This window comes from Mus caroli, chromosome 3 (genome assembly GCF_900094665.2).
Source record: "Mus caroli chromosome 3, CAROLI_EIJ_v1.1, whole genome shotgun sequence".
Lineage (NCBI taxonomy): Eukaryota > Metazoa > Chordata > Mammalia > Rodentia > Muridae > Mus > Mus caroli.
The window spans coordinates 119,972,646-119,993,090 of NC_034572.1; the positions used below are offsets into that span (position 1 = coordinate 119,972,646).

The 20,445-nt window shown below is 39.6% G+C and overlaps 1 protein-coding gene across 22 annotated transcripts in view; it reads left to right on the top strand.

The window, feature by feature from the left end:
• The window catches only part of Camk2d (calcium/calmodulin dependent protein kinase II delta), a 265,931-nt gene that overhangs the window by 91,161 nt on the left and 154,325 nt on the right, over nt 1-20,445 (top strand). For all 22 annotated transcript variants that reach the window (XM_021157632.1, XM_021157635.1, XM_021157634.1 and 19 more), the window contains exon 3: nt 8,973-9,032. In XM_021157632.1, coding sequence (XP_021013291.1) covers nt 8,973-9,032 — 60 coding nt within the window. The remainder of the gene's footprint in view (nt 1-8,972; nt 9,033-20,445) is intronic.

Consider the following 20,445-nt stretch of genomic DNA (forward strand, 5'->3'; position numbering starts at 1 on the left):
ATATGTACTCACTGATAAGTGGACATTAGTCCAGAAACTTAGAATACCCAAGATGTAAGATACAATTTGCAGAAACTTTGAATACCCAAGATATAAGATACAATTTGCAAAACACATGAAACTTAAGAAGAAGAAGGAAGACCAAAGTGTGGACACTTTGCCCCTTCTTAGAATTGGGAACAAGACACCCATGGAAGGAGTTACAGAGACAAACTTTGGAGCTGAGACGAAAGGATGGACCATCTAGAGACTGCCATACCCAGGGATCCATCCCATAATCAGCCTCCAAACACTGACACCATTGCACACACTAGCAAGATTTTGCCTAATATAATTTCCCTGATATAGCTGTCTCTTGTGAGGCTATGCTGGGGCCTAGCAAACACAGAAGTGGATGCTCACAGTCAGCTAGCTATTGCATGGATCACAGGGCCCCAATGGAGGAGCTAGAGAAAGTACCCAAGGAGCTAAAGGTGTCTGCAACCCTATAGGTGGAACAACAATCTGAACTAACCAGTACCCCCCTGAGCTCATGTCTCTAGACACGAGAATGAGAAGTATGGCCTAGTGGGCCATCAGTGGAAAGAGAGGCCCATTGGTCTTGCAAACTTTATATGCCCCAGTACAGGGGAATGCCAGAGCCAAGAAGTGGGAGTGTGTTGGGGGGGGAGGGGAATGGGGGATAGGGTATGGGGGACTTTTGGGATAGCATTGGAAATGTAAATGAAGAAAATACCTAATTAAAATAAAATTAAAAAATTTTTAAAAAAAGCATTACACATTGACTAAATATTTTCCCGGTTTGGGGTTGGTTTGGGAGGCAAAATATTTAGTAAACATGAATACCTTTTTATAATGTTTTGATTTGTCTATCTCATGTTTTAATAGTAAAAAACAGGGGAAAATTCAGTGCGGCTACATTGGAAAGAGGGACAAAGAAATCCAGGAGTACCCAAGTCCCTCCTCCTTGCCCTGACACAAGGTTACACAGACCTAAGCTGCCAAAGTCAGGGGGTTGTCCTGCCCATCACTGACCCGTCACTGCTTTGACTCCACTCCACTAAATGATGCTCTGAGATCTGATCTTTGTTTGAACAATAACAGTAGTCCTCCCACTATCTCTCAAGGCTTTTTTCTCGATAGCATAATCATATAATTTGTGTGAAATTTCATTTTCATAATGTATTAGGATTACCTGTAAAATGAACGATCTTCATTATCTCTGGTGCAATGAGTATGATTTTAGTGCAAGTTCTAGTAGTCTATCTTGAAATCAATCAACCACACCCATTTCTATTCATGTTGATGGTGACTCTGTAGTTCATAGAGAACCTACTTTAACATATGTGCAGTACCTGATGCTACATATGTCCTGTAGCTTTTCTAGGTGGATAGTTTTAAAATATACTTTTATTTTTAGTTAACACATGTTCATAGGCTTCAGTGTGATGTTTTGATAATATATCCAATGTGTAATCATCAAGATCAAATTTGTGTATTTGTCATCTCAGAGATTTATAATTTCTCTCCATTGGAAACATTAAAAGCTTGCTTTACGAAAGATATTGAATATTCTCTCAACTGTAGTCAGCTACAGTTGTGCTGTGCCTTCAAGGATTGAAAGTTAATCCTCCTATGTAAATTCTACAATTCCTAAGTCACACAGTCAGTCAGGTGACTGAGGCAAAAGGGAAATTATCTGCAGACGCTTCCAATCTTACAAGTAAAACTGCACATAGAAGAAAGGATAGTCCAAGTCAGGTTCTGGACACTGAGCACAAGTCATTTGGACATCCAGTTGTTCTTCAGAGCTAGAACCAGGGTAGCAACTCTTGTTTACCAGGAAGCCAGGAATCTTTCCAGCTCTCTGGGTGGCTTTTCACAACGTTTTCAAGGTTCTTCTACAGCATCAGGGACCTTATAGGCCTTCAATTATCTAGAGTTGGGCCATTTTCGTTCAGAGGAGAACATGCAGAAGTAAGGTGAAATCAAGCTGAATGCCAGTTTGTTACCCTGCCCCTCCTTTTTAAAAGAAATGAAAGTAATCTTATGAAATAAGTATGGGGCAGGGGAGACATCTCCACAAGGGACACATGGCTTTTATTTAATCTACATGGAATTGATATTGGATAGACCCCACTTTTAGTTTACTATAATCTTCCCTCACGGAGCAAACATTAAGATTTCACTTCTAAATCATGAGAAATGAATGTTCAGTGCAAGAAGAATAACATCCGTATCGCTGTAAGGGGCCACTGACACGGTCACCGGATAGTAGAAATAAAAAGGTTTTGCTGATACCTAATAGCATAAAGAATCTAGATCAGATGGCTAAAAGTTCAAATTTGTGTTGTAACACATTCACAATTGAAGGATAAAATGAAAAACATTCATGGATTTTTTTAAAAAAAACCTTTACTTGGGTGAATATGATGGCTTTAAATCCCTATTCAGTGATGTGTTTTTTTATGTGACCCATTTAAACTGACAACATTTATATTCTTTCCAGAGTGGTGCCTTAATTACTGAGGTATATTTTTTTTCATAAGGAAAGTATGTTCAGAATGTAATTCTGGAACTTCCAGGAGTAAGGCCATGTACAATGGTCCCGTTTCTAAGATAGCATCTCTCTAAACTAACAGGTTTATATTTTTATAACCACGTTGCTTCACGGATTTCAGTAGAACATCTATCTTTTTTCCCTTTTTATTTGAAATTCACCAACTATTTATTTAATGTATAGTTTGTGTATCTGAAACTGCCATATATGGTTAAGATAGTTATAGCAGTTCACGTGGACAGCAAAACTTTTTAATTCTTGTTTTTTTTTTTTGAGATCATAATTATATCGTTTCCCCTCTTCTCTTTCCATCCTCTAAACTGTCCAATAGATCCCCACCTCTCTCTTTTTCAAATTTATTCTCTTTTCTTAAATTTCTTAATTAGTTAACTTCCATACCTACAAATACACATATACATGCATATAGACACATATCCCCAAATGCAACCCCATCAGTCTGTATAATGTTCCTCGTGTGTATGTTTTCAGGGCTGACCATTTGCTGAGGCTTCATAGGCTCTCCGGTCTCGTGTTAGCATGTCTGTTACTGTCCTTGCTCATCCACAGTGTCATGTTGGTGAGACTTTATGGTGCAGCTTTTGACAGTAGTAGGAGACACAATTTCCTAGCAAACGTCTGATCCTCTGGTTCTTCTTTCTGATTTCTCCTCTTACATAGTACTCCAGCTTTCGGTATAGAAGTGTTTAGCAGATGTATCTGTTGAGACCGGGCTGTACGACTCTATTTTGATTCATTCTGGTTGACTGTAATGGTTGCTGTCAGACAGCATAACTTTAAAAGTAGGAAGACATGCAGTGACCACTAGCAACAGTACAACATTTAAAGTAGTTTAAGGCCTCCTGCTCTTCTGGGAAGGGCTCACTTGCCACATTTAGTCTCTAGGACTTAGGGGTGTCTTCTCTCACTTGAGCCTGTGATTGCTTGGCAATTGAACAAATGCGACAGAACTGGAATTGGAGTTGGGCTCATTGAAATGCAGAAGCCAGAGGAGCAGTGATAACCTGAGCTCAAACAGACCCAAGAGATGGATCGCAGACTAGAGCACAGGGTCTCAGAAGGTGAGGACCTGGGCAGCAAGCGAGGGGAATGCAGGCGCTAATGCTCCCCAGCCTAAAGCTGGTGGACAGAAAGTGGTGATGGAGGCAGATATTCAGACCTTTGTTTTCATGGACCGGATTTGTGAGACATCCACAGTGTTATAGATTTGGTATAAAATTATTTAAAAGTGCGCTTCTCTTTGTGTGGAGGCAAAGTGGGGATGATGAAACCCGTTTGGCTGTGGCAAACTCCAGCCTTTCTCAAGCCATACATTCACTGAAGAATACAGTTTATGCCATGCATGTAAGTATGTGCATGTGTTGGTAAGACAGATGGTAACTGATCATGACAGAAGGCCCAGCTCTTCCTCTGCCCAGCTGTCCCTCAACACTCTGCTAAGATGCTCTGCTGTATGGACTGTGGATTGTCCCACCCAAGACCCACAGGGGCTGTACTGGATGATAACCAATTGATGGCATTAGTAACAATGATGACACAAAGCACAGAGTCAATAACAACTCTTACCCATACAGTTCAATATTTTGGTATTTGTGCAATGGGGACCAAATACTTAACTCAGAATGTTGTTATTAGTGGAAGTTAATTTCTTGACAGAGCCAGATAGGCAAGCTATTGCACTGTATAGTTTTCATGATGCCCCTGTTGTGGTGACAAAGTGGTTGAGGGCTAGGCACTCACATGTATGGTCCGATATTTTGCATAATATTAAAATTTTATTTTTGAACATGTGAAGGAGCCACTTCTTCAATAGGTTTGAATTTCAAGTTTTCATTTTTGTTTATAGTATCTTACAGCTGAAAAGGTGAATATTTTTTCCCTCAGATTCTCAGAAATTATTTTACAATCCAGAGGTCCATGTTCTCCCATTGCCAAGCTCTGAGACAGGATTTCTCTGTGCAGCCTTAGCTGTCCTGCAACTCACTCTGTAGTTCAGCCTGTCCTTGAACTCACAGAGATTCTTCTGCCTATGTGTCTCTCAAGTGCTGGGATTAAAGATGTGTGCCACCACCTGGCCTGTGTTCTTAGTAACACTATCCCTCACTGACTCCATGTCCCAATTGGATAAAAATACTGTTTTTTTTTTTTTTTTTTTACAGCACCATTTATGACAGCTCTTCAACCATTCGTTGCTAACGTCATGCATTTCATCAAACCTGGAAAAATTACAGCCTCAAATCTTGTATTTTTGTTCATAAAAATATGAGTTTTAGCTTCACAGGAAGAATGAAGCCTACCCGTTATAGCTAGAATGCATTAATAAATATTAAATGACAAAAAATATAGTTTTATGTTCATCTCCAGGCTTGTGGGTAGCAGTATCTTCAGCTCAGGGGATATAGCTCAATTGATACAGTACTTGCCTGTTCTTTGCACAGCCTTGAGTTCCATCTCTAGAGCTACATGAACTGTATACAGTGATACATGCTTGAAATTCCAGCAACTGGGAAGTGGTATGAGGATCAGAAGTTCAAGATCAACTTCAGCTCAATAGTGAAATAAGGTCAGCAGGGCTCCATGAGGCAGTATCTCAATAAACAAAAATTTTCAAATAGTATCATGAGTCTCCTGCCTTTTGTAAGTACCCTTGTCTTTTGTTGTTGCAGTAGTGAGTGCTGGGAATAGCGAGGTAGAATGTAGGAGTTTTGTTGCTGACCAGCTTAAACGTAAAGGAAACTAAATGGATAATGAATTTACCTCTTCAGCAGGCTACATACAGACATGTGCTTTTGAAAGAAGCCCTCCTCCTCATTCACATACTCTGTCTAAAAGTAAAATTGTGAACTTGCTGTTGAATTTGAATCACACCAGGTGATATGCATATCTATTATTATAAAAATCTCATTTTTGTGAAAGCTAGTATTTAGTTATATCATCATTTTTTTTTTTTTCTTTTTGAAATGTCAAAACATGCACCCAGGAGAGTTCAGAACGCCTGATGATTCACGGGAGATCCAGAGATTCATGACTGGGTGTGAGCAAACATGTCAGTGAAGCTGCTCGCAGAGTGAAAGCTGCAAAACTGCAGTGCTGGAAAGTGAGCTGTGGGGGACAGACCACAGGGGAGCCCTCATCATTCACCTCTTGCTGTCTGTGACCTTCCGAATCAGAATAGAGCCAGTCCAGTTTCTTATTTCCCTCCAATAGAAGATGACAGACATGGACCATAGCTTCCATGCTTAGGCTAAATGAGAGAATGACCTTCCCCTTTATGTCTCTGACTCTATTCTATGGTAGCTTTGACCTAAGGTTAAGTGATGGGAACTGAGGCGTGGCTCCAGCCAAGCTAAGGATTGAGGCCCACAGCTTAGCAGCCTTTCAACAACTGAATGGTACCAATCAAGATGCAAACTTGGAAGCCTTTGAGTTCCCAGCCATGATGGGCACCTTGATCACAAGGTGTTGTTAATTCCAGCGTCAAAAACAAGTATATATGGTGTTCTGCTTCTACTCTTGTGATGTTTGACACATAATAATAGAACGCTAGTACATGGTTATAGTATTTTGCTTGGGCCACTATAATAAAGTACACAGGCTAAATTTACTGCTTTATCCAGTTCTGTAAGTTTGATGTCTACAACAAAGTTGTCAGAGGCATTGCATGTAATTTAAAAAACAAAAAAACAAAAAATATGTTTCCACTTTTCTCAGGACCTCGGCCAGTGTTCCCAGCCTAGCTCTGAGCTGCCATTGGCTCCCTCTCTAGACTTGCCTGTTCCTCCTAGCTTAGCTCAGGATTGATTGCAACCAAGCTCCAATCAGGGAAAGCCAGGAACTGCTGTTCACAGCAGTTCTACTGACTCCTCTCTTTCTCTGCCCACCTTAGCTCTGTGGAAGAAAACCACTAGACATCTTTATTAACTTAGAACTTGTCAGAAAGCACAGTTGCTGGGTGCAGAATCTCCTGCTCTAACCTTATCAGCTAGCCTATATCAGCTAGTCTATGTCAGACAGCCTCTGCAGACCTTCTTGGTTAACCACTGGTGGTGGACGCTGCCGGTTCTAATTTCCCCAAGAGCTTACATGACTGCTGCTTTCTCCTTGTTCCAAAGCCTGGCCTGAAAAAAGAACCCTTTCTCCTTCCTTCAGTCTCTTCTTCCTCCTGGTACCCCGAATTCCTATCTTCACCCTTTACCCAGCAATTGGCTACTGCCCTTTTTATTGACAAACCAAGAACCAACTAGGGAAACAACACCTCCCCCTACAGAGGCATGTTTTGCCTATGACTTCTCTCCTTGGCATGTAGATAGCAATCCTGTCCTCCTCTCTCCACACTAATTTTCTTGCATGTGTGCCGATGTCCTGTGTTTTTTGGTTTTGTTTATCTTTTTGCATAGACACAAGCTATACTGGATTAGAGCACACACTGCTGACCTTTTAATTACCTTTTAAATCATTCTTTCTACAACTGTAGTCACTTTTGAAGGTCTGGGAATGAGAACTTCAGGATATGGAATTTGCAAGGCAGCAGCTCTGCCAATTATTGTTGGCATAAAATTTAGTAAGATAAGTGTAGAGGTACGTGCCTCTCTTTGTAGTGTTTAAGAGGCCAAGGCAGGAGGATGACTGGAAGTTCATGGTTAGCCAGAAATTTATGGTCATCCTGTTCTATATAGCAACTTCAGGCTAGCCATAGAAACAAAAATTTAAAAAATAAGTAAAGGTAAATCTGTAATTATTTTTATCTCTATGGCTAAAACTATATAAAAGTTATTGGCTATAAAGTTCTTGTCCTTACCCATTTTCCTTCCTTTATAAGTATATAATTACACATATTTTATACTTTATATGCCACATGGTTAGCATCTCTTTGCATATCCTTGTAAGCATATGTCTTCCATATGCTTCACTTGAAACACTACTTGTTTAAGATAATGGTAATAAGTGCATTTCCAAAAATTTGGTGTAATCTTTGTGTTTACTTGTATATTGTTAAATAGCTAAGAATTAGAACTTGTTCAAGGCTTGAAGAGTTTCTAAATATACTGTTGTAGGTGGTATAGACTGCTATTTGGCAATCCAGAGGTACTGATGGCCTCTCTATGCAATGTGTCCACTTTGTGAACACACTTCTTTTCTCCCAGTGTGCATGCACACACGAAGACACACACATGCGTGTACACAAATTATTTTTTCCAAAACTCCAGGAGAGCACAATAGAGGTTGACAGTTATGAACTCACAGTTCTCAAAATATGGATCTGTGGACCTCCTGGACTTCTCTCAACAGATGTGTAAGGTCAAATGTATTTTTCAACAAAACTAAGATCCTATTTGCCTTTTGGAAACCATCTGGTAACATGTGTTGACATATGTTGTATCATGAATGCAGAAGAAATAGACAAGGAGCGTTGATGAAGTTTGAATGTCTCAAGGCAATGGTGCTCAACCGTAGAACCTGTTTTTGTTTTTTTATACCTTGTTTGATAGGGATCATAAATTTGATTTGTAAGCTTTCAAATTTCACTTTGCACCTAAGCTTAAAACAACAACAAAAACATATGTGAAGTTTGGATTTGCTATTAAAGCCCATATTTATATTTACTTGAAGAGCCAATCAAGCTATGTTCTTTACATACTTGTAAGGTCAGATGTAAAATGGATTCTCTCTTTTCCACATTATTTTATTTTCCTGAGAAGATGTAGTGTACTTACATATTTTATGCATTTGAGAAATATGGCAAGCAGGCAGAGCTGAGCAGGAGGTGCAGATTTCTGCAAGTTCCTACTGTTGAGGAACAACACTAACAGGAGTGTGGACCCGCAACTGTATGCAGAACAGTTGACCACAGAGGAATCACTTTGTTCCTAGGGGTAAACGACACTCATCTATGAGCTCTGGTAACGTTTGGATTTCTGTCTCCAGATGTTCATCCTGCACCGATTTACTCACATTGAGTGATTCCAGGTGTAATGAATATCCAAAATCTCAGCACACGAGAGGCTGAGTGAGGCAGGAGGATCAGCCTGGAGTACAGAGTGAGAATCTGCCTCACAAAATTAGCAGACTCAAAACCCCCAAATAAAATCAAATACTAAAGGAAATGCAATGCTTTTCACTTGAGGTTGCTGCTGTATGCCAACCCTACCATGCTCAACATTCCACTTGTGAGTTCTGCTACGTTCTGTAGCTCAAACACCAAGCCAATCCAAACTACAGAAAGCCACACTAGGCAGTTTTCACCTCAGTGCAACTTGACATGATCACCATTTTTCAAAGGAATGAAAGCATAAGTAAGAACAGAGGCTTGATGTCGTATGTATTCTGCCTATTACGACTTACTGATTACTTTTGGCTTTCTTGTAATTTATTTTTATTATTGTCTTTTCAACAGATCATCAGAAACTGGAAAGGGAAGCTAGAATCTGCCGTCTCTTGAAGCACCCCAATATTGGTGAGGAAATATTTTCAGATATCTTAAATAATATATCTTATGTGTTCTGTATGGAACTACAGTAAAAATATTCATTTCAGTAACTAGTATATTTACAACTGATAACAAATAGATTCTAGTCTCTTGATCATGGTTGTATTTTATCCAGAAGTTTTCATGTATATATACTTATTAAGTCATCCTTTTTTGATACAATTTGTGAAGCAAGAGTGAATTTTTTTTATAATTTCAATTAACTAAGCTTAACCTTTTTTGTGTGTAGAATGAGTATAGTAATGAGATAAACATTTCATGTTTCCTGTGGTGCTGAAGATTGCACGTTAGCCAGTGAGTTATCATGTTGAGTTTAATTTAAAAATTGAAATTAGGTAATTTCTGATTATCTGTTATTCACTTTATTGTAACTAAATGTTTTGGAATCTGACATATTAGCTATCAGTTTTCCTCTGGATGCCTCTGAAATAGAAAGGATAACCTAGTTAGAAGAGAAGTTGTAAAAGTAAAACAAAAAAAAAAAAACAAAAAAGAAAACAACAACAACAAAAACCAATCACACGGTTTTAAAATTTGTAGCTAGAGTTTTTCAAGGAGTAGCAATTCTATACAGACAAACAGTGTAAGAAATATATGTATATTCATGTGAAACTTGAATGGAAATTGGAAAAAAAAGAAAGAAAAAACATAGCCAATGTTTGGCAGTGTGTGGAGCCGCAGTTTGTGTGTGTGTAATTCGGAGTTGTCAGCGGCTGGTGGTCCAGGTTGGAAAGAACTATGCTTTTATCACTCAGTTGCTAGCACTTCTTACCCTGTGCCACTGAGGGATTTCGATGCACACAGATGGGCAGGGCCACATCGTTCTGAATGGAGGTGAGAAGAAACTGGTCATGTGGCCTGCTGGAGCTAGCCATAATAAACAAGGGGTGAGGGAGGGAGGAGGGATGAGGGAGGAGGGAGGGTAGAAAGAGGCAGACACAGGGAAAGAACAGCTAAGGGGAGGACTCCAAGGCCGAACCTTGCCACTGAATTCCACGAACACTTGTTTTCTAAGTGGAGGAAATGGGAGTGATTGAGTTTTTGCTCTACTCAATTTAAGGTCCCAAAATTACCTTTTCTGATTCTATTGTATTAACATCTGTGAAGAACAGTGATTTACAAAGGGCACTAGCGGCTGGCACAGGCAGTAATCAGTAGCCAGTAAACAGGATGCCTCAAACAAGAAAGCTCATGGTGGCACAGGCCTTTAATCCCAGCACTCAGAGGCAAATTTCTCTGCATTCCAGGCCAGCAAAGCTACATAGTAAGACCTTGTCTCAAAAACAACAGCAAATGAATGAATGAATGAATGAATGAATGAATGGATGAATGACTATGAAGGAGAGAGTAGCCAGGGGGTGCTGGGAGCAGAGCTTTCTGAATTCACTGGGACCCTAGGCTGCACAGGGAAGTCTAGAGGGCCCTGGATGGCTCTGCAGCTACTAATGTCTTTCAAGATCCTTAACCTCTATTTATTACTTGCTCTTTTGTACTGCCTTATTTATTTTATCATTTAAAACCTGTTATATTTTAAAACTTCAAGAACACAGACACTATTTTTAACAGTTGTTCCCCCCTCCTTTCTTTCTTTCTTTCTTTCTTTCTTTCTTTCTTTCTTTCTTTCTTTCTTTCTTTCTTTCTTCTTTCTTCCTTCCTTCCTTCCTTCCTTCCTTTCTTTTTCTTTTTAGATAGGATATCACTGCATGATCTGAAATTCACTATGTAGGCAGGCTGGCCTGGAATTCATCTCCTATTGCCTCTCAGTTTTAGGATTAAAGGCACTACCACCAAAGATTCAAGTCTTGAGAGCTTACAACAGTTAAAATGTCTTGTTTTATTTTCTTTTTCCCTAAAGGGAAATATTTTAATTGGACCCACACTGATACTTTATGAAACAACAAATTATTTCAGTGCTTTTTAAAAATCATGGTTTTTTTTTGTTTTTTGTTTTTTTTTACTGTAAAATAATGTGTGTACTTAAGAATGATTTTGGAAAAAATATGATGGTTAATTAAGAAACCAGTGTAAATAGTCTGTAATTTTTGTTTTATGTTTCAGACTTTTTATAATGAACCTTAGGCATGGCTAACTTTGACCATTCCCCTGTGTGCATTTTTTAATCACTTTATCTATTTTGTGAGAACTGTCCCATTCAGTACAGTGACTGGAGGCTAGTGAGCTTGTGCTAGCAGTGACCTAGGCTGTCACAAAGATGAAGCAATAGTCAGGAGAGATGATGCATTTGAGTGTGTAAACAATAATGTCAGAGCGATTGCTTCTCTGCTTGTAATTGATGTAGGGTAATTGGGTATATGGAGATCGATCTTGTCCTGTTAAAACAAAACAAACAAACAAAAAAGAAGTTAGATGCTAGTTAGAGAGGAAGACAGATTCTACTCAGAACTAGTGTATTATAGGGAAGAAGTGAGATGCCTAGCTCTCACATTCTAACATGTACCATGACTGACAGGATCTTGTAGCCACAGACTGTCCTACGAAGGCCGCGTGCAGGGGTCCAAGGCAGGGCCTTTTGTAAAAGAACTTTCTAGGGTTAGATCAAGAGAATGTGCTTGTCACTGTGTTAAAATGGCCTGATTTGTATAATATGACTTTGGAAGTCATGCTTAAATTGTCATGCAAACAATTGCAGACGATTCCTGAGCACACCCAGGAAGAGAGCAGTGTAGACTGTGTCCTCCATCATCCTGGTCTTTGAAATGTACCTTTCCTCAGATTCCCACAAGACAATATTACCGCTTTTGTTTGTTTTTACTGTTTTTTTGCTGTTGTAGCAGATCACTTCATCCAACTTGTAAATCCTGTTTTCCATTCTTCTCTGTCGGTTCTGGTCTTCCAGAATTCTCAGGTTCTGCAGGGGAGCAATGCACTGAGACAGTAACTATCACACCGAAGTGTTACTGTCATTACTCAACCAACGAATAAATTACCATCACTGTAGGATTTCTAACCTTGAACTCTTTGAATGAAAGTGACACAGAGAAGGCAGGCAGAGTTGAGTAAATCCGGATTGGTCTGTAAGAAAACGAATAAAAATGATAAAACCCCAAGAGCCTTCTTTTTTTCCCCCTCAGATGATGAAAGTTCAACATCCCAAAATGTAACACTTCACAGTTTTTCCACCTGACTTCTTTCTTTACTATTGATTATTCTAATTAGTCACAGCATTTTATTTACACAGAGGAAATAATTTTTACTTCTTAGCTACTTTCTCTAGCACCTTCAGACAGGGGAAAAAGTCACATATTATTTAGTATAAAAAGCAAAACATTCTTTTTCTATGCTTAACTTTTATTTGATTAAATCCCACCTTTTTATCTTGATTATTTGGTGTGAAGGCTAAATTGTTTCCTATAGTATATTACTGTCTAAATAATTGATTATCTTATTCCAACAAATGTGAAAAACAGACCTTTTCCTTCTCACAAAGAAATGTTTTCCAAACTTCTTTATATGTACTCCCTTGCCCAGCCCCAACCTTCCCATCTCCTTCCCTCCCTCCTTCTCCTCCTCCCCTTTCTCCTTCCTCCCTTCCTCCCTCCTTTAGTTTCTTCTATCCTCCTTTCTTCTCTGCTCCCTCCCTCCCTTTGTCCCTCCCTTCCTTTCTTCCTTGTCTACACAGCATTACACATGCGTTATGCCTTTTTATAGTACTTGACTGAAAGTGAAATTCATCATTACTTTTATGCAGCCCATTTAGTTACAAAGGCAATCTGAATTTAAATGTTATATATTCAATGGCAGTCTAAAATCTTTTAAGTTGGTAATCTATTCATCTGAATGGGAAGTTATTTGTTCCTTCATAGATAAAGATTTTTTTCTTTTGTATTTTTGTAAAAAGCCAGGCTCACTGAGTTACATAGAAGTGGTTGGAGTTAGCCAGGCATGGTAGTACGTAGCCTTAACCCCAGCACTCAGGAGGCTGACAAAGGATGATTGTGCATTTGAGGGCAGCCTAGGCTACAACACAAGACATATCACCACTACTCCCCCCTCTCCTCCTCAAAAAACCAAAAAACAAAAAACAAAAACAGAGATGGTTGACTTGTTTGTGAAGTTATAGAGAAAAAAAATGTCCTACATTACACAGCAGCAGTGTGGTTTAGACTCAATGGGTAACGACTTCCATCAACACTCAGCATTTACTGAGCTGTTTCTCCTTGTTCTCCTCGCTCTGATGTGCTTCTGCCCTGCCGTGTTTTTACTCCACGGCAAGCTGGAATCCCCTCACAAAGTGCCAGAAACCTATGGTAGTCTCTCAGCCTGATGTGTGCCACCGTGGCCAGCTGATCCGAGAGTGCTGAGATAATTTCTGAAAATGTATTCTAGCATATGACTATACCGTTTGGTTTTGTACATCTTGCTAGTTGTCCTTTATTATGGTAGAAAAGTTGCTGTACTGGGAAAAGTAGCTGTATACATTTATTACTAATAAGTTTAAGTATGGGGTTTTATTTTCTTAGAAATGCTCTGTAGGTAAACTGCTTTGCCTTTGGATTTTATTCATAGTGCATTGTGTAACAAAATCAGATTCAGGTTGAATTAACTTACCATGAACTTATGACTCTCAATAATTTATATAAAGTTACATTTAGCACTTAGCTTAAAGACCAAAGGCCTGTACTGAAGGAAATAGAAATATTCAGCGGAATAATCAAAGGAATGACTTCAGGTCCTCTCTTGAAGTATTCTTTCTTGTGTTTCACTTAAGCAGTAATTTAAATTATTTCTCATGAGTAGACCAAAAAAAGTGTTTGGTAAGAGTTTGCTTATATTAATAACATTTAAGAGCTTTTATAATTATAAAATTTTCCCACTTTAGATTTGTAGTAATGAGTTTATCCACTAAATATTTTAAAAATAATAAGAACTGAATATAGCTGGAAAATCCGGGAAGATGGGAGGTTTGGGAGCATATTATTTTGAAGAGTTTGTCTTTCATCTATGATTCTGAGGAACCAATGGTCCGTTTGTTGTTTTCACAGTTATCTAAAAGAATCTTACATCCTATAAATATTGCTTCATAAGCATATTCATAGTTATTATCTTTGCAGCATCAGTGTTTTGCTTATTTACATTCATTTGTGTCGGACATGTATTAAAAAAACTATAACCCAACTTTTATCTTACTTATTTTTATATGCCTTTAACTTTGTGAAACAACATTGTGTTTTGATTAGCTCTGAAGATGTTTTTTAAATACTTCTAAAAAATAGAATTTACCCTGCTCGTTATTTTGTTTATAGTTTGTTGGATACCATTAGATGAGTTTTCTGTACACATTTGATTTTGGAATTAGAGAAAATTATGTTTGTGTGAGTCACAGTACAAATGCAGCAAAAGATGAATGAATGAAACTGTCTAAATAGTTTTCGGAGTTGTCAACTGTTTCGGTGAATAGGGTAGGTTTGGCTGAGTCCATTAGTTAGCCAAGTCACTATCTTACAGCTAAAGTACTAAAAGACCATGAAGATGACCAAGGCATGTTCCTTATCCAAGCAGAGAGCCAATAGTTACTTACGCAACCACACTGCAATATAGATTCATTGTATAATGAAGGTGCCACTGAAGCAGGGAAGACAGGCTAAGAGTCTTAACCTTTGGAGCTGTGAAGGTTCCTATCCTTCCCGGAGAGAACCAACTGGAATGACTGCCTTCTAGGCCATGGAGATGGACTGGAAGTAATAGTGGAAAAGTTCAACCTCCCAAGGGTAGGGATTTGATCTTGAATCTGTAGAAACTAAAGAATTTAATAAAGTTTTAGAGAGGATCAATTTCTCAGAAAAATGCATTGGTAGTAAAAGGTGAAGGTGTTTGGGATCAGGGGAAAGTGGTGTAGAGAGAGCATTTGAAACGCCTTTGGGACTTATTCTAGATGTGGAGGCGTGTTGGGTCCTGACTCACAGTGTGGCAGCTCGGATGCCAAGGGCAAAAGTATTAGAGATGCTGCTGTGTCTTTACAGGTGTAACCTTAGGAGGGCCTGGGCAGTGGTTACACTGTGACAACTGGGAGGGGTGATTTTCCTGTGGTTTCTAATTGCGGAAGTCAGTTCATCTGTCTAATAGAGCTCAAAGGAGAGAAACAACATTGTGAGACAGTAGACATTTAGATGAGTGAACAATATGATTGAATTTTTATTACTAAGGACTGGAAAAATACCCTTTTTAGTGGACCATAGAAACACACACACACACACACCTCTGTTTAAACTTCTCATCTGTGACCTCTTGGCAGAATCTGTGAGCTTTCACCTTTTGTACTTTCCTCTTCAGACTGGAAGGGGTGGAGACTGGTATGATTGTCCCTCCTGGGCCAAGACTGAAAGCTAGATTCTCAGTAGAGATAAGGAACGCACGAACAGAACCTTAACTTACAGTGTGGCTTAGTAGATTCATTCTCTAATCCATGCCTTTGCTAATTGGCGATCTCAAATCGGCTCAGTTGTTTAAATTCGTGTGCCTATTTGTGTTTTACTTCTATGACGTAGAAGTGCATGGGAATATAGAGAGTACGAATCTTTATGTTCTGAGTCCACCAGTTACAGCAGACAGTGAATGTGGGCGAGCCCACCACCATTATAAGATAATTAGGTTATAGTAAGGACTGTAGACAGATGGGAGAACTAATTAACAAAAGGTTTTATAAAGAGCAGTAACCATACGTTTCTTAGATTATTTTCATTCTGGATAAGCTTAAAGTAAACTTTATATATGAAACAGCTAGTCTAATTTTTTTTTTAGCTAATTATATTTGTTTTTCAGCCTTCAGGAACTTTGGTCCCTCCACTTTCTCCTTTTTTTCTGGAACATTGGACACATTGTGGAAGTAATTTTTTAGTATAACAACTGGGATTACTCTGCTGGCATCTTTGGAGCATGCTGTGGGGCATTCTTCACTGCACTGAGCAGTGTATCATGGCCATTAGTTACTAGGTCCAAGGCTGTGAAACCTGGACTTCAAAAGGCCTGCAACCGTAAGAGCAGAGCAGCACATAACCACTCTTACTCACCCTTACTCGTGCATCTGAATTAGTGGCATGTTGCTGTGATAGACCAAGCAAAGCAGCTACCACAGGAAAGAAGAAAACCAAGAAGATGATGCCAGCCTTCTCTATTGTCGTATATATATATATATGTGTGTGTGTGTGTGTATATATATATATACATATATATGCATATACACACACTGTATATGTATATATAGTATATGTGTATACATGATATAATTTTAATATATTATATTTTAATGTTATATTATAATAATATATAAAATTATATAAATAATTTTATATTATATATATTTTATATATACCTATATCTATATTTTATATATATAAAAAATATCACTTTTCTGAGACAGCAAATGCAGTTATTTGCTTTTCCTTTGGGGAGATTTTCCTAAGAGTGATGTGACAATGTCCAGTTTAATTTTAAAAGATGACCATGACTGTTGAAAGTGTAACCGCTGTCCCCTTTTGCTCAGAAATATGCCTGTGGCTTTCAACAGCACTCGAGACAGTCAGAGTCCTCAGAGACCAGTGAGGCCAACCCAGTGAATTGCTGCCCTTTCCCCTTACCATTCATGCCCTCCCATCTTCTGGTCCTCCTCTGGTATTCTTCTCCACGCTCTGGAGAGCTTGGGTTTCGTTAGCTGGAACTGAGTGCCACAGCAGGGCAGTACCCACACTTGTCCTGAGCATATTGCTCTCTCCCCGCCCCTCATATCACTGCCTTGCCCTGCAGGCCTGTGCTTAAACTCGCCCTGATGGGGAAGAATGAAGGCTGCACCTCCTAGCTCATCATGAAGGGGTAGCTTGTCTCCTAGCCTAGCCGAGCATCCCTAACTAAACCCCTTGCTTCCATTCTTTTTCTGTGTTATACGTACCATGTTATTATATAGTTATTTCTCCTTTGCTTTCCTCCCAGTGGCATATAAACCCCAGGAGGAAGGAATTTGCCTCTGTACTGATCTCTGAAATAGCCCCTGGTGTAGAGTCACCACACAGGCCTGTTTATTTTTATAAGCTCAAATTTAGATACTCAGAAAGGTCACAAAAAGTCCTACTAATACAATTGAGAGAGCCACATAAACTTTGATTTGTGACATGCCTGTTTTGTGCAATCACAAGAAAGACTAATCTGAATGTCACAGGGGCCTAAGGCGGAGCCACACCTAATGGAAGATTGCAGCCCGTGAGCAATGGTTTGGACTCTATCTGCTTTGGCTCATGAGGAGGATCGAGGAGCGGGGAGCGGGGTTAGCATACCTCCTTGTACCCACCCTTCATAAGTAGTCCCTCAACCTTTACTCGTATTTTCCAAGGTGCTGGCTTTCTGGGCTGGGTCCATTTTGTGCTTCTTGCTGCTTCCCACACTCCATAGAGGGCTTGAGTCCTCCTGTCAGGAGAGTGAAAGGTCTCTTTTATCTGATGGACAGCTAAAGCTGCTAGCTGCTTCCTCATCCTCCAGGGGAGTGATTAAATGATATCTCAGAAAACATAACCATAAATTAAAGTTATAGTTTTGTTTTGTTTTTTTTTTTCCCTCCCCAGGCTGCCCTTGAACTTAGGTCTCCAGATTGTTAGGATTATAGACCATGCCGCTCTGCTCCGATGAACGTTTCTTAAACGCTTAGCACTTAATAGACTGTCGTGTTATTTAAAGCAAAAACCCCCTCTCCAGATGAAATCACAAAACCAGTCACTAACGAAAGAGAGTTGGCTGCCTCTCGCTGCTGTTATTACTGGCTTGCCCTGATGCACGCGATTCCTTTAAAGGACTTTGGGAGTCTGCTGGGAAGTGAGGGTTGTTCGGTTTTCCCAGGAAGCACACTTAACAATAGTCAAAGCTTTGGTGGCTGGGCTTTCTTTCTAGTTTCACTTTCTTAATGATCATTGCTCAAAAGCAGGCATACCATTTCCTGGAGGAAGGCGAGAGCGATGGCATTCTAGCAGAATTATTGATAGACACTGAAAGCCAAATTTAGTTTTTTATATGTCATAAAACATTATCCTTCAGGGGATGGAGAGATGGCTCAGCAGTGAAGAATCCTTACTGTTCTTGCAGAGAATTCGGCACACAATGAGCTCTAACACCTTCTCCTGGCTCCTCGGGCACTTACATGCATGTGGAACATATAAACTTTTGAAACCATATACACATATTTATAAAAAGAAATAAATCTTTAGAAATATTATTTTTTATTAATTTCATGCAATTAAAAAAAGAGAGAGAAACCATTGCCAGGCTATGGCTCTACAAACATAGATGGTAGAGTGAGTTTGGCTACTCTGAGCTTGATTGTCTAGAAGACTTTCCTGCATGGGTTCTGGGCTATGCATTGAATTCTTGAGTCTCTCTTGACTCAGGAAAACAGCTTTGTATCTCCTGGCCTCCTCATGTATTCTGAGAAGCTAAGCTGTTGACTCCATGGGTAATTTGAAATTCTCCCTATTCTGGAAGACGAGTCCAGTGTGTACATTAGTTCTGCCCCAGTTTCTACTAGGTCTATTGTGGCCTGCAAGGCTTTTCCTCAATTGCTCAGTTTTATTTGTCTTCTAGTGGCTTTGCTCTCACCTGTGCTCCCAGTGTCCCGTGCACTAGATTTTCTGTCCCAGGTTTACCGTAGATGTCTGTTTCCAGTCTCTTTATGTCTCAGTTACCACCTCCTGGTCACCTGTGGCTTTGGAATTTTGTGTGTAACCTTAGCTAAACCACTCCAGACATTCCTCTATTCTTGTTTTTGTTGTAGTTTGTAAGACGGGGTCTCACTTCTCACTCTCTGGCCCTAACTGGCCTGAAACTCACTCTGTGGTCCAGGCTGATTTGGAACTTAAAGGGATCAGTTACATTTCCATGTGTGGAGATTAAATGTTTATGCCACCATGCCCAGCATAATTCTGTTTTTTGTATAAGTTGGCTATTTGTTTCAGAGGATTGTGGAATTTATATATATTCAATATCACTAGAATAATTTTGACTCTACTTTTTTCTCATATTTTAAGTTTCTGGCCTGTGCATCACTAAGGCCAACTTTGTCATCCTTTGAAAGATTCACTTCCATCTCAGCCTAGAAACCAAGAAGATACATTTACTTATTTATATATTTTCCTGTTTCTTTTTTTTTTTTTTAAGATTAATTTATTATTACATGTAACTACACTGTAGCTGTCTTCAGACACATCAGAAGAGGGTGTCAGATCTCATTACGGATGGTTGTGAGCCACCATGTGTTTGCTGGGATTTGAACTCAGGACCTTCAGGAGAGCAGTCAGTGCCCTTAACCACTGAGCCACCTCTCCAGCCCTTCCTGTTTCTTTTGATTGTGTTGTTGGTGTCTTGTTTTCTTTTTGGCTCTCTCCTTTCCCACCTTTCCCCAAATCCCTGGAGTTCCCCAGTTGTCCCTCTAATGGGACTGATTTAGAATGGCCCTCATTGAGTGATTGCCTCTTTATATAACAGAAACCCATTATGACAGCAGTGGACATGAGCCAGAGTGAAATACCCTGGCATAATAAAAGCTTTTGCTTGTAGAATAGAGAAGAAAATATATCCATCTTCATCTGCAAATTTCTTATGAGGCAATTCCTATTATCCTTTGAACCTTTTTTTTTTTTTAATTATGAAGCTGACTTTAATCAGTTTAAAAACTCATTGCAGTTTACCAGGATGTTCAGTATAGTTGCAGAGAGTTGGAGTGAGAATAAAGAGATAAAGATGGAGACAGAGACAGAGAGACAGAGACAGAGAGACAGAGACAGAGAGACAGAGGCACAGAGAGGCAGACAGCTTTGAATATGTCCACTCTTACCAGGCATAAAGATTACCCTAAAGAAAGAAATAAGCCAATCACATCAAGGCCCAGAACCAGATCCAGCAGGTTATCATTATGGTCAGTGGAAGAGAGGCTGCTGGGGTCACCGCAGAGCATGAGAGTCTCTGACTCACACGCATTTGCTGGCTTAGGCATAGATCGCAACAGTGAGCTGCCAGAAAAGGAACAGTTCTTGCTTTGTGCTGCAGAGTTCCCTGGCCTAAGAGCCTGTCACTGCTCCAGTCCCTTTCCTACTGCTAGTGATTGATACTGCTGTCTCAGCTCAGGCTGGAAATGGACTGCTGAGGCTCTGGGCAATTCATTCTATACCCTGGCAGGCTGGACTCCTGGGCATCCACGCATGACTTCACAAACAGCTCTGTGGATGACCTGGATCCGTGACAGCTCCTCTGACCCTGTTCTTCTGTCCTCTGCCCTTATTGGACTTTTCTGCCTTGTTTGCCTCATATCCTCCAAGACACATTCATCCCTTCCTGTTGAAATGTCACATATTTTACTACTAATTGGGATGATTATAGACTGAGGAAC